Raw genomic sequence first — 12,661 nt, 5'->3', positions numbered from 1 at the left:
ATGGGCGCCCGAGCCATCAGCCTCTGGTGGCCCAGCACAAGGTCCCGGATGTGCTGGTACCGAAGCAGTATGCTGTCCCACCGCGACCTCCGGGCACCGCGCGCACGGCTGCCCGAGGGGATCAAGCGGCAGAGCTGGGTGCATACTGCCTCTACCAGCCGGCTTGCGCTGGGACTGCTGGCAGGTCCAGAGGTCTCTCCGACCAGGCAGCTGTGGACAATGGACAAAAACAATGACAGATATGAGCATGATAATGGGCAACATTACATAAAGCAGCTTGTTTGTACACCAGGGAAATGTATGATGGAAGCGTAGCCTTACCGTCTCAAGCTTTCCACACCAGGTATACTGGGGCGGCTTGGCTTGGCTGCCATGAAGCGCCCCTGAGCTGGCCTGTCCCTGTAGCGGGGAGGGTAAACCACTCGGGCCCTGTCGTACGGTGACAGGGCCTCGTAGAGCCTGATAAGCTCGTCTACCCTCCCCTCTGGCAAGGCCGGGTCGTGACGCAACCCCACCAAGGCCGTGGCCAACTGGACCACGGCCAGGTACCCCGGCTGGTCATCCGGTCCTCTGTAGTCCTGCAGACACACAAGAAGAGATGGAAAACAATAAGTCAGGTGGATGGAACAGAGCGAGCGCAGTTTTTGGTGATGCGAGATGCACTGCAGTCGCAGACCACAAAGAGGTGGCGTGCTTACCTCAGCAGCCTGCTGAGGCTCTGGCGAGGACCGGCCGGGGGAGTGGGGTGCGGGCTCGGGGGCACCGGTCGGACTGGATGGCTCGGGCGCGGGTGCGTCAGCCGGTCGCCCTGACCGCGGGTCCGTCTGAGGAGCTGGGAACTCGCCAGGCACGTGCAGGGTGAGGTCCTCCACCTCCTGCGGGCCGTCGGCGAGCTCGTCATCCTCGACGAGTTGGGGAACGTCCCCCCCCGCGTCCGGAATGTCAGGGTCCAAGCTGACGTCCTGCAGCACTCTGCCCGTCTGGGAGTACAGGTACTCGATGCCGATGAGTTCCCCTGAAGTACAACAACACAAATCGCATCAGTCAGTCTGGTACAAATATCATTCAGTGTGGACACGTGTAAGCGCGGTGGCTTGAGTGTTCTTACCCGTGTACTCCCTGGGCTTGGTGTAATCCTTGACCACACTCGTGCCAAGCACCCTTTGGCTGAGCTGGTCAAGGGAGTGCTGCAGGGGGCCATTGTAGGAGCGGAGCAGCGGCCGTCCCTCCTGTGCCACGGACGCCGCCCTGTCGGCGTTCCACCGCGTCAACCCCTCCAGGAGAAATGCCTGGAAGTGCCAGGGATTGGCACTTTCTCCTGAGGAGGAACACAGATCTGTTTAGCAGTTTATTCAGTGCACACAATGTGAATGACAGCGAGTCGATGACAGTGAAAGATTGACATGACAGTGAAGCATGTGAAACATACCTGGAATGAAGCGGTTGAGATGCAGGTGGAACGACTCCAGGGACGTGGAGCCTCGTGCACAACGGTACACCGGCAGGCTGATCCCCCCCTTGGTCACCCTGCCGGTCTCAGTGTACAGCTCCACGCCCGGCGGGTCCTGGATGCAATGGAGGTGGCGCCGCTGCTCCGTCCAGATCTTCTGGATGCGGTCTTGGTCCAGCAGGGAAATCCCCATGGTGTCTCGTCCGTTGGCACCGCCGAAGGTTTCCAGGAGGTCACCGATCAGCCGCTCCGTCTCCGCCGCTCCACGCGTGCGGCGACGGCAATGGAGAGCCATATTCTTGCGGCTGACGTGCCTCCACACTCCGGCGTCGGACGAGAAGGTCATCCCCTGCGCCTCAAGCATCCTCTTCTTCGCCTTGAGCAACCGGGCTGCGTCCTCTGGGTCCCACAGGAAGATGCACGAAGACAGCTGCTGCAGGAAGGGTTTATACAGCTGGTGGCTCTCGGTGGTGACACCTGTTATGGAAAAATGCATGTTACATCAAGTTATGGAACCATGATGTCTCTTACTGTGATGCTGTTTGTTTAATTATTGTTTTTGCCACAACGCACCTGACGCGAACCGCCGCATCAGGTGCCAGATGTCCAGCCGGACCACCAGCTTGTCCCACTTCCCGAACATGTCAGCTGTCTTGGATCCCCCGTGGGACGAACAACAGTCCCGGTCGACGTAGAGGAGCTGAGGCGGCTCCACCCCAGCGTCCCGATACCGCCGCATTAACCCCGCAGCCATGGACAACAGGCCGGCACCCTCGGCGTCCGTGAGCACGGACATGAGCACCTGTCCGTGCTCGTTGCCGACGTTCGTTGCCCACGCTGCGGTCTGGGCGGCAGCACCGGCGAGCTTCCGGGTCACCTGTTTGAAAGAATAAAGCATCTCAGTAAGGCTGCACGCACATAGCCAGAGCGTGATACTCCGCACCACATTTATATACATATATATTTATACATACATAGCACCACATTTACCTTCTTGGTCGAATCCATCTTCAAGACCGTTCCGAAGACGGAGGTGACCCGGGCCTTCACGTCCTCCAGGCGGGAGAGGATGTCGTGGCAGTACACCATTAACAGCCACGCGTACTGGGGCACGGGTGGCGGTTTTGGTGGTGGGGTGCACATGCGCACGACACCTCGCGACGTGAAGGGCTCCATGACGCTGAGGTAGTGTATGGACCGCCGCATCCAGGCCTCTGTGTGTGCCTCACAGAGTTTTTTGTACAGCTGCGTGGCGCTGTTCCCCCGAGTACGCTCACGCAGCTGGATGATTACCCGCCGGTCGCAGGCGAGCCTACAGAGAGGAGCACATCATGTGTTACAGAAGAGCCACACACAGACACACTGTGACAGTGTTCAGACAGGTACTTACTTGTAGGTGAGGATTGCCGGCAAGAGGGCGCAACACACAGACACACTGTGACAGTGGTCAGACAGCTACTTACTTGTAGGTGAGGATTGCCGGGAAGAGGGCGCCACAAACAGACATACTGTGACAGTGTTCAGACAGCTACTTACTTGTAGGTGAGGATTGCCGGGAAGAGGGCGCGATGCCCCTCTCCCAGCTGACCCACGACCTCCTGCGACCAGGCAGCTACCTTCCTCTTACACCGACGGCACTCCAGGTACTCGGTGGCCATCAAGTACCAGCCGTCGATGTCCAGGACCCTCCGGATGGTCCTGTAGAGCCCACACTTGGTGAGGGCCCTATTACAGCATGTCGGCCGGACGCCCCACAGACGCAGGGGCGTCCAGAGGAACAGCCGACACGCGAAGAAGGCAGCTGGTGAGGCGGATGGCTGAGTGTAACTCGGCCGGGGCTGAGGGGGGTCCCACCACAGCTTGAGGTCTGTGGTGAGTTTGGTCCTCCCCTCGCTGTCTGTCTTGAACAGCTCCCGGCCGATCCACTCCTGCTCTTCCACGGTGAGAGCTGTCCGCCAGCTCTCAGGCAACCGGGACTGTGAGGGAAAAAAACAACACAAACAAACACACTGTAAGGAGGCTGAGAGGAGGTGCTGCATGCAGTTTGACAGTCAACTTCACTGAGTTGTGCCGTCCATGAGTACGGGCACGGTGTGTGTGTGTGTGTGTGTGTGTGTCTGTGTTTGTGTTTGTACCTCAGCCGAAGCAGGAGTGGGCGTTGCGGGCTGCTCCACTTTCCTCTCCTTCCTCTTCCTCTTCTCCGGCGCTGGTGCCAGGGTGGCCTCCCCAGATGGCGTCTCCTCCACGGAGACGCGACGGGGCTCCTCCCTGGTCAACGCCGGAGCCCGAGCCGGAACCGCGAGCGTAGGTGGAGCAGCCGCAACTCGAGGTGGTGGCGGTGGGGGAGGGATGGAGGACAACGCCGGAGGAGGTGGAGATGGAGGCCTCACCACCAGCGGGAGAGTCTGAAGGACCTGTACGTGAGCTTCAGACACATTCACACACAACAAAATGGCATCAGCACAATGATAGTCATGGGGCAACACACAGGCAGGCAAGACTAAGTGAGTCTGAGTGTTAATGACGTGCAGCATGCCAGTGATTAGATGACGTGCAGAATGCAAGTAATTAGATGACGTACAGCATGCCAGTGATGGGCCAGATGGTTTAGTGCTACAAGGTGAATGTCAAGAGATGCAGCAGGGCCAAGGGAAGTAGACATGTGAAGGTGGTTAAGCAAATCTACATTGCCACTACGTTCTACACATCTACCACCGACAAAGACGGCTACATTACCTGCCAAACCTACCTTTGGTCTTCAAGCATCAGCTGTAGAGACCAGTAAATGAAACCATTACAGTTAATACAAAAATACCGCCAGAAGAATATATATTGAGGGCAAATGTTACAGTGTGACGTGTCCAGTGTGGTGCCAGTTACCCGTTTCTAAGTCAGTGGCCATCTGGACCAGATCCTCGTCCGTCACCTCTGTGGGGGGGGGGGGGGCGGCGGCGGAACCGAGGGGCACTGGTCTCTGACGGATGTAGACACCGCTGTGGGGTGGGAGGGCAATGGTTAGTTAATCCTGTACACTGAACCACTGTTGTGTTAAAGAGAAAGAAAGAGATCTACCTGGAACTGCAGGCCGTGCTGGTGTGGTCATCAGCTTCCTGACCTTGGCCTGCAGCTCACCTGGGGCCATTGGACGCCTTCCCAGTAGGGCCGAGAACATGGGAGCGATCGGCTTGCGCGGCGGCAGTGCGGTGGAAGCAGCGGCCTTGCTGGGGCCACTGCTGGTGGTGGGGGTGCTGCTGCTGCTGCTGCTGCTGCTGCTGGTGGGAGGTGGGGGGGTAGCAGCCACCTCTGCCGACCGCTCCTTGTCTCGGCCCAGGATGTACTTCCTGGCGGCGTCCATCGAGGTCCCAGGCTGCGGTGTCTTCCGCCGTAGCCACTTGACAAAGCTGCAAGACAATGATCAAAGATTAACACGCATATCAACAAGTCACAGCACCCTGTCGACAGTTCACTGCCCTTCACCACAACAGGACTTACTTCTGGTGCTGCTTCTCCTTGGAGTCGTACAGGTCCTTCAGGGTGGCCTCCTTGTAGTCCCCAAAGCCAACAAGCGCCTCGCCCTCACACCCGGGCTGAGTGGCGCGAGCCCGGGCCTCCTCGTGCACCCGGTGGTAACGCAGCTGCTCAGCAAAAGCAGGGTGGGCGCACGAGTACCGGGCGAGTGCGTCCTTGTTGGCCATAAGGGGGCTGTCGGAGGCACTTTTCTCCCGCTCCCGCTGGTGGCTGGCAACCAACTGCGTGGTGTAGCCCACGTCGTTCTCCAGGAGCCAACGGAAAGTTTGACCCTGGTACTTGCCAAACTGGATGCTGTGGCATCTCTGCACAGAACAGTAATGCCATGTGTCTGCTCTGATGCTTAAAGGGGTGGTAAAACACGATTTCACTTTTCTAACTGTGAAATGTTGCTGTTTGAGCATAAACAACATCTGCAAAGTTACAATGCTCAAAGTTCAAAGCAAAGGGAGTTATTTGCTTTTAAAGAAAAGGACTACAACAAACGGCTGGTAGGGACTACACGACATTCCTCCCAGGTTAGTGACATCAGCAACCCTAAAATGTACATAAACCCCGCCCCCGGGACACGCAGTCCATGTTGAGAAGAGGAAAAGTTGTTTTATAAGAAGAACATTTGTGAGTCAGCTCAAACTTTAGCATCCTTCTTTTCACATGCAATAAAAAGTCACTCTGTGTGCATCTCACAACAGTTCCTATAGGAGCGATTTATAGATTATCATGACAGAATTATGCTAATTGAAGATAGTTAACTCCACATCAGAAACATAAATTCATCAACTAACCATTCAGAGACGTCCTGTTGCATTCTACATGTTGTCACTTCTTCTTGAGTCTCTCCATCTTTGTCTGACTCTGTTTTATACCCCCCTGGTTTTTTTAAATTGTAAACATGGTTACTCACAGCTGATGTAGCCAGCGCATTTATTTATTAATTTCGAACGGTAAACAGTCAGATTCACCAGAACTCCTTTACTAGGTGTCCTCTGTCACTTTTTAACGGACATCCTGCAGCCAGAATCGAGTACTCACCCAGACCATGGTATAATAGAATGCTAATGCATAATTTAAATACATAAAAAAGCTCCACAAATAAAATAAATGGGCAAGACAATTAGCATGATCTTCATGAAGACAAATAAATGTTCTATAAATGTCATTAAGGACTGTTAACATGGCCTTTGTGAAGGCAGATTAACATTCTAAAATAAAGAACAGTCTTTTATGACTGTTTAATGACCCTCATGGGAGAAAATAAGTGTTCTAAAATAAAGAACAAGCATTTAAGACTATTAACATGGCCTTAACTGTGGGATCCCTATATACCCTTTGTTTAATTAAAATCTGTACAAGTACAACAAATATGTATAAATGTAATAATACATACGTACATATATTAATTATATATATAGGTCAGACATGGCCTATTTTAACAGAGAAGCATTCTGAAATAAAGAAGGACTGTTTCGTGGTTTTTATGAGGGCAAATAAATGTGCAAAAGTAAAAAACTATAATTTAGGGAAATTTACATGACTCATGAAGGCAGGTAAACCCTAAATTAGGTTTTGATATATATTAACATGGCATTTATTGAGGGCACATAAATGTTCTCAAATAAAAGAACAATCGTTAAATGTTCTAAAATAAATAATCATTATTAAGGACAATTTATATGACCGTTATGAAGGCAGATAAACCTTTTGAAATAAAGAACAATCACTTTGGAATAATTACATGCTCTTTATTAAATGCAATTAAATATTCCTTAATAATAAGAAACAGGACATTTACAATATTTACACAAATAACTATTTACAGTGAAGCATTTCTCCTCTCCTGCAGCCACTCTTCTACAGTCTTTCCCTCTGCTGTGGCACAGAAGAAGAAGCTGCCCACCCTGGTGTGCCCAAACTCTTTTTTTCTGGGCTGCCCACATCGACTGCATGTGTAATCTTTTCTTTCACGTTGCTGTGGAGGGGGCAGCCCTTGCTTCTGGGCTAAAAACTCTTCTGCCTTTCTCTTCCTCCACAAAGTTGTTCTGCTCAAAGATGGAGCAGAGAGTGACGCCGGCAGTGGAGCAGAGAGCGATGCTACCGGTGGAGCAGAGAGTGACGCCGGCGGTGGAGCAGAGAGAGATGCTACCGGTGGAGCAGAGAGTGACGCCAGCGGTGGAGCAGAGAGCGATGCTACCGGTGGAGCAGAGAGTGACGCCGGCGGTGGAGCAGAGAGCGATGCTACCGGTGGAGCAGAGAGTGACGCCGGCGGTGGAGCAGAGAGAGACGCTGGCGGTGGAGCAGACAGGGCGGGTGCTGATGCGGGGGGAGGATGTCGCTGATTGAGTGCTGATTGAGGTGCAGCGGGCACTGACGTCTTCTGTTTGGCTACAGGAAGAAGGGTGTTAGACACCATGCGGATCTGAGGCAAGGGCACACTCAGAGCCAGCACGTCTGCTTCCAGCTTCTTCCAGTAGTTGTTGTACCTGTTTAAAATGGCACAATTAATAGGATGAACAGAATATGAGAATTGTAAAATTCCTTTTATAGCTGGCTTTAAAAAGAAACTACTTACCAGACAGAAAGCGTCCGCTGATTGACCTCAAACAGCTGAATCCTTGCCCGTCCCCTCAGTGCTGGGCAGTTCCCCACCAGCCTCCGTATGGCCTGGTAGTCGTGTAGAACGGCAGCCCAGCGGTTCAATGAAACTCCCCACTTCACCTTCCCCGCTGGATGAATGGAGGAAAGCTCCAGACATACTGCCTCTACAATTCGACTAATATTGGGCCATTGCGCAGGGCCCGACCCCTGCCCCAGCACACACCTGTAAAATAAAATAGGGAATTATAAAGCATATAGTCATTTACATTATTAAAGCTCTGTGTGCAAATATTTAACTTACCGCTTCAGGCTCTCCTTTCCATGACAGGTGGAGGTTTTGGAGTGGGTGGCCTTAAACCTGCCTTGTAAGAGTCTCCCCTTGTGTCTCGTCGGATAGGAAACACCTTTTTTGTCACTGTCCGGCAGTCTGTCCCACAGCCGAACAATGTCAGTGGCTTCCCTATCTGAGACACAAGGCTTTTCTCTCAGCTCGACGAGGTACCTGGCCAGGTCCACCACTCTGTCAAAACCTGGTGTCCCGTCTGGTCCTCTGCACACCTAACAAGAAGAAAGAAGAAATTAGTGGATGGATAAAAAAAGTCCTCCATATGATGGCATGGCAAGGGATGCCTGCATGCATACATACATCTTCTTGGGGCTCAGGAGGCAGGTCCTGGGAGGACTGAGAGGGTGAGGCTGAATCCTGAGACAAGCGTACAGCTTCCTGGGTGGACACTAAGGAAAGAGGGGAGATGGTGTGGTCCTGCTCCTCTGCCTCATCCCCAAATCCCTCATCTTCTGCCTCCCCTAGGTCATCTGGGATTCTATCTGGGGCATCTGGGTCCCGCCCAAAGTCCTCCCTGAACTCCCAGGACTGCTGCGAGCACAGGTACTCCACCCCGATGAGCTCGCCTGACAAAACAAAATTAAATTGAAAACAAGGTTTTAAAACCGACACCTGTGCATTACAAAGAAAACAACAAAGCATGGCATTATAGACACATACCCGTGTACTGTCCTGGCTTTGAATGGTCTTGTACAAGACTACAGCCAAGAAGACGCTGACTGAGCTCATTGAGGCTGTGCTGGAGCGAGGCACTGTAGCAGCGCAGGGACGACGGGCCCTCATCCATTACGGTAGCAGCAGCAGCAGCAGCAGCGCGGTCCTCGTTCCACCGCTCCAAACCCTCAAGCAGATAAGCCTGGAAATTTTCCAGGTTAGCGCTCGTTCCTGATAAAAAAAAAAGGAAACATTAACACTAATTTATAATTACAAAAGAGATAAAAACAGACAATCACAAAAAAAAACATTGAGGTGGATGTGTGTAATCTCACCGGGTATGAAGCGGTTGAGGTGGTTGTGGAAGGACTCCAGGGAAGTGAAACCCCTAGCGCAGCGGTAGACAGGAAGTGTGAGCCCTCCCCTTGTCATACTTCCTGTCTGGGTGTACAGCTGCACACCAGGGGGGTCCTGGATGCAGGGAAGATGGCGTCTTTGCGTGTCCCATATGACGTCCATCCTCTCCTGGTCCACCAAGGGGATGCCCATGGTTTCCCTGGCGTCCTTGAAGGCCTCCAGCAACGTACAGATTAGCTGCTCTGTCTCCTCCACGCCACGTGTGCAGCGTCGACAGTGCAGCGCCAACTGTCTGGAGGTGAGCCTGCTGGTTAGCTGGTCATCAGTGAGGCCTCTGATGCCATGCTGTTGCTCTAGCTCCCTCATTTTGGCCTCCCTCAGCAGAGCCACATCTCCCTCGTCCCAGACGAAAATGCAGGCAGAGAGCTTCGCCATGAACAGACCGTAGAGCGGGTGGCTGTCAGTGTGCAGACCAGCGGCGAAGCGCCGCATGAAGTGCCACACATCGAGACGTACCACCACATCACTCCAGCCGCTGAACATGGCACCTGCTCTGGATGTGCCCACAGAAGAGCAGCAGTCTCTGTCCACATAAAGGAGCGTGGGGGGAGCGACACCAGCCGCCTCGTACCTCTTCACCAGGCCTGTGGTCATGGGCAGCAGTCCCTGACCCTCGTGTGAGGTGAGCACAGACATGAGGACCTGTCCGTGCTCATTGCCCACATTGGTGACCCAGGCTGCGGTCCCAGCTGCAGCTCCTGCCAGTTTTTTGGCCACCTGTTGTTGGAAAACAGAAAATTCAGTACAGATAACCTACAAATTTTTTATCTACACCTGTATATACACATTTGGGCCTTTGAAACTATTATTTGATTAATATGTTACCTTTTTTGTGGAGGCCATCTTCAGGATGGACCCAAAGACAGAGGTGACCCTGGCTTTGAGCTCACCATACCGGGACCGGATATCCTCTGCGTGGACAGAGAGGAGCCACTTGGCGGTTGGTACAGGCGGCTTGGGTGGTGGAGGTGAGATGGGCTGTGTGGTGGTGCCCTGGAACCGGTGACACACAGAGAGATATTGCAGGGACCTCTCCATCCATTCCTCACTATGCTGTTCACACAGCTTGTGATACAGCATAGAGACGCTGTTGCCGAGAGATCGCTCCCTCATCAACTTTGCCACATGCATATCACAAGAGAACCTGTTAAAACACACAGACAAAGGCAAAGTTTATTAAAGTTCCTTTAAAGTGTTATCTTTTCCAGAGCAGAGGAAAGGTGCGATGTTTCCCATACAAAAAGATAAAAAAACTGTACAGACTTTGATATTGTTTTAAGACTGACATCTATCGAAGGTCAAGCAAGGCTCAATGGGGGGCCGTTAACACATCTTGAATAGAACCTCAGCTGTCAGGCTAGGTGTCTCAAGGTGTTGGAATGTTATTGTTCTGAGCTTGACACCTTTGAAAGGTCAAGCAAAGATCAATGGGGGTGGGTCGCTCACACATTCTGTATAGAACCTTGACTGGCAGACACAGTGTCGTGGGGAAAAACTACAAAAGCTTGTTTTGTGTACAAATTATTACATGTAATTAATTTTAAAAGTACTAAGAAAAATATTATTTTTAAGTAATTTAAGTTACATTATTACCATTACATCCTAGTTAACGGTGTAACATGTTAGTAGGTAATTGCACCTGCAGTAAGAATAATTTTCTCATGACTCACCGGTAAGTGAGGATAGCTGGGAACATCCTGCGGTGAGCCGGATCCAGCTGGTCCAGGACGTCATAGGACCACGCGGCGAGCTTCTTGTGGCAGCGCTGACACTCCAGGTACTCTGTTGCCAGAAAATACCAGCCGTGTAAATTCAGCACCCGCCTCACTGTCTTGTAGAGCCCACATGATGTCAGTCGCCGACCAGACCGTCTGCAGTCTGGCGAGCTGCAGATCAGCTTGTAGGACCACATTCTGTAGGGCATCCACAAACACAGCGGCCAGGTGAAGAACACGTCCGGCGATGCTGGAGGCTGATGATACTGCAGACGAGGCTGGGGAGGGTACCACCACATCTGCAGGTTATCTGTCAGCGCTGCCCTTCCACCCTGGCGTCGGAAGAGGGAGCGGCCGATCCACTCGTGTTGTTCTTTTGGAAGGGAGTGCTTCCAGGCCTCAGGGAGAACAACCTATAGGAACACAAAAATATGTCATGTATGAATAAAAACAAAATGAGTAAATTAATAATAATATATATATATATATATATATATATATATATGTGCAAACTTCTGGTGTGAAAACTGTACCTCAGAAGCCGCTGACACCAGCCTTTGAGCGGCTCTTTGCTCCAAGCGAGGTGAGCGGATCGGCGCTGAAGGTGGTGGTGCTGGTGTAAGTACTGTGAAGAACACATCATTTTAATTTTGTAATTAGTACTAATGATTTAATAATTTGAAGACATTTATGGTTACATAACAATACCATATGATGTTAGGAAATGTATTAGTGATCACATAAGATCAGGTGAGCATGCTTTTTCTACACACAAAAGAAAACAAAACACTCACACTGTGGCTCCACCTCCATGGCTGAAGCCAGCAGATCTTCATCTGTTGGCTCTGAGGGCAGAAAAATTACAATGTTATTCATAATTCCATTAGAACGTGCATAGAATTACACCACTTATAGATCTAAAAACTCACTGTGTGCTGTGGCTGGCTGGGAATGGGAGCTTTGGGTGGGAGGAGGAGAAGTCAGGCGTGAAGGGTGCGGGACAGCAGGCTGGGATGCAGAGGATGACTTTTTTTCCCTTTGCTGGTCCCTCAGCAAGATGTACTTTTTCAGGGCGTCCATCTTGCTGCCTGTATTGGTGCCCTTGTGCCGGATGAACTCCACATAACTACATAAGAAACACAATAGTTTACATGATAAGAGTAAAATAAATACAAAACAGCAATACAATAACAAGCAAGCAGAAGCACATATTACCTTTTCCTCTCCCTGTCCTTAGCCTCATAGAGCTCCTTGTAGGTGCTCTTCTTGTGGACCCCAAAGCCCACCAGACAGTCACCCTCACAGCCAGGTAACGTGCCCTCTCTCTGGACTTTCTCTACGGTGGCTGCCTGCTTAGAAGGCCTAAGCACCAGCTCTCCAGCCTCCACACGCAGGTTGGGTGTGCTTTCCATTCTGCAACAGTAAAGCAATGCAAACAATGAAAACCCCCACTGAAAACCCCCATACACAATAAATATTCATGGAAAATTTTAAATCAGTGGCATTAGTACTAATTTTTTTCTTTTTAGTTATATATTTTTATAATTTTAAACGAATTTCGTTTTCTTTTTCCATAGTTGTTGATTATTCGGATCATAAAACTGACATAAAGTGAGTAAAGGGTCAAACGAACGCTCATCAGAAGAAGTCTGCATACATTATATTTTTGAGAGAAAAAAAAGTGGATTTACTGGCGTCGATGAAAATCATGAATGAAACTGTACATTTTATACAGAATTATATGTTTTACGTCAGCTGCTTATGAACTGCTCGATATATTAGCCCATTGTTTTTCTCACGCCACTTCTGCATGCATTGCACATAGTTAAAAGAAAGAAAACCTGCACTTTACTGGGTGTCGATGAAAATCATGAATGAAACTGTACTTTTTATACAGAATTATAAGGTTTAGGCGGGTCAAACGTCATTCCAACGTAACGACTCGGCATCACCCCA

At 51.0% G+C, this 12,661-nt stretch overlaps 1 protein-coding gene across 1 annotated transcript; it reads right to left on the bottom strand.

Annotated features, from left to right (window-relative positions):
* Nucleotides 1–6,705: 6,705 nt before the first annotated feature.
* LOC143736388 (uncharacterized) lies at nucleotides 6,706–12,117 on the bottom strand. Its single transcript, XM_077227128.1, has 12 exons — nucleotides 11,921–12,117; nucleotides 11,635–11,831; nucleotides 11,500–11,550; nucleotides 11,239–11,330; nucleotides 10,661–11,118; nucleotides 9,816–10,134; nucleotides 8,909–9,707; nucleotides 8,580–8,804; nucleotides 8,220–8,485; nucleotides 7,875–8,131; nucleotides 7,548–7,796; nucleotides 6,706–7,458 (listed from the first exon to the last, which is right to left on the bottom strand). The coding sequence occupies exons 1-12, from the start codon at nucleotides 12,115–12,117 to the stop codon at nucleotides 6,792–6,794; spliced, it is 3,777 nt and encodes a 1,258-aa protein (XP_077083243.1). The 3' UTR covers nucleotides 6,706–6,791.
* Between the last annotated feature and the right edge of the window lie 544 nt (nucleotides 12,118–12,661).

This window comes from Siphateles boraxobius, unplaced genomic scaffold (genome assembly GCF_051911475.1).
Source record: "Siphateles boraxobius isolate OS27281-9 unplaced genomic scaffold, OSU_SipBor_1 13, whole genome shotgun sequence".
NCBI lineage: Eukaryota > Metazoa > Chordata > Actinopteri > Cypriniformes > Leuciscidae > Siphateles > Siphateles boraxobius.
This window is presented reverse-complemented; position numbering and strand designations above follow the sequence as displayed.

What these genes read in the sequence shown, in the direction of transcription:
- LOC143736388 (XM_077227128.1), bottom strand. Translation starts at nt 12,117, where the DNA reads ATGGAAAGCACACCCAACCTGCGTGTGGAGGCTGGAGAGCTGGTGCTT. An exon ending in AAGGACAGGGAGAGGAAAAG is followed by an intron (nt 11,832 to 11,920) that starts GTAATATGTGCT and finishes TTTCTTATGTAG; the next exon opens with TTATGTGGAGTTCATCCGGC. An exon ending in CCTCAACCGCTTCATACCCG is followed by an intron (nt 8,805 to 8,908) that starts GTGAGATTACAC and finishes TTTTTTTATCAG; the next exon opens with GAACGAGCGCTAACCTGGAA.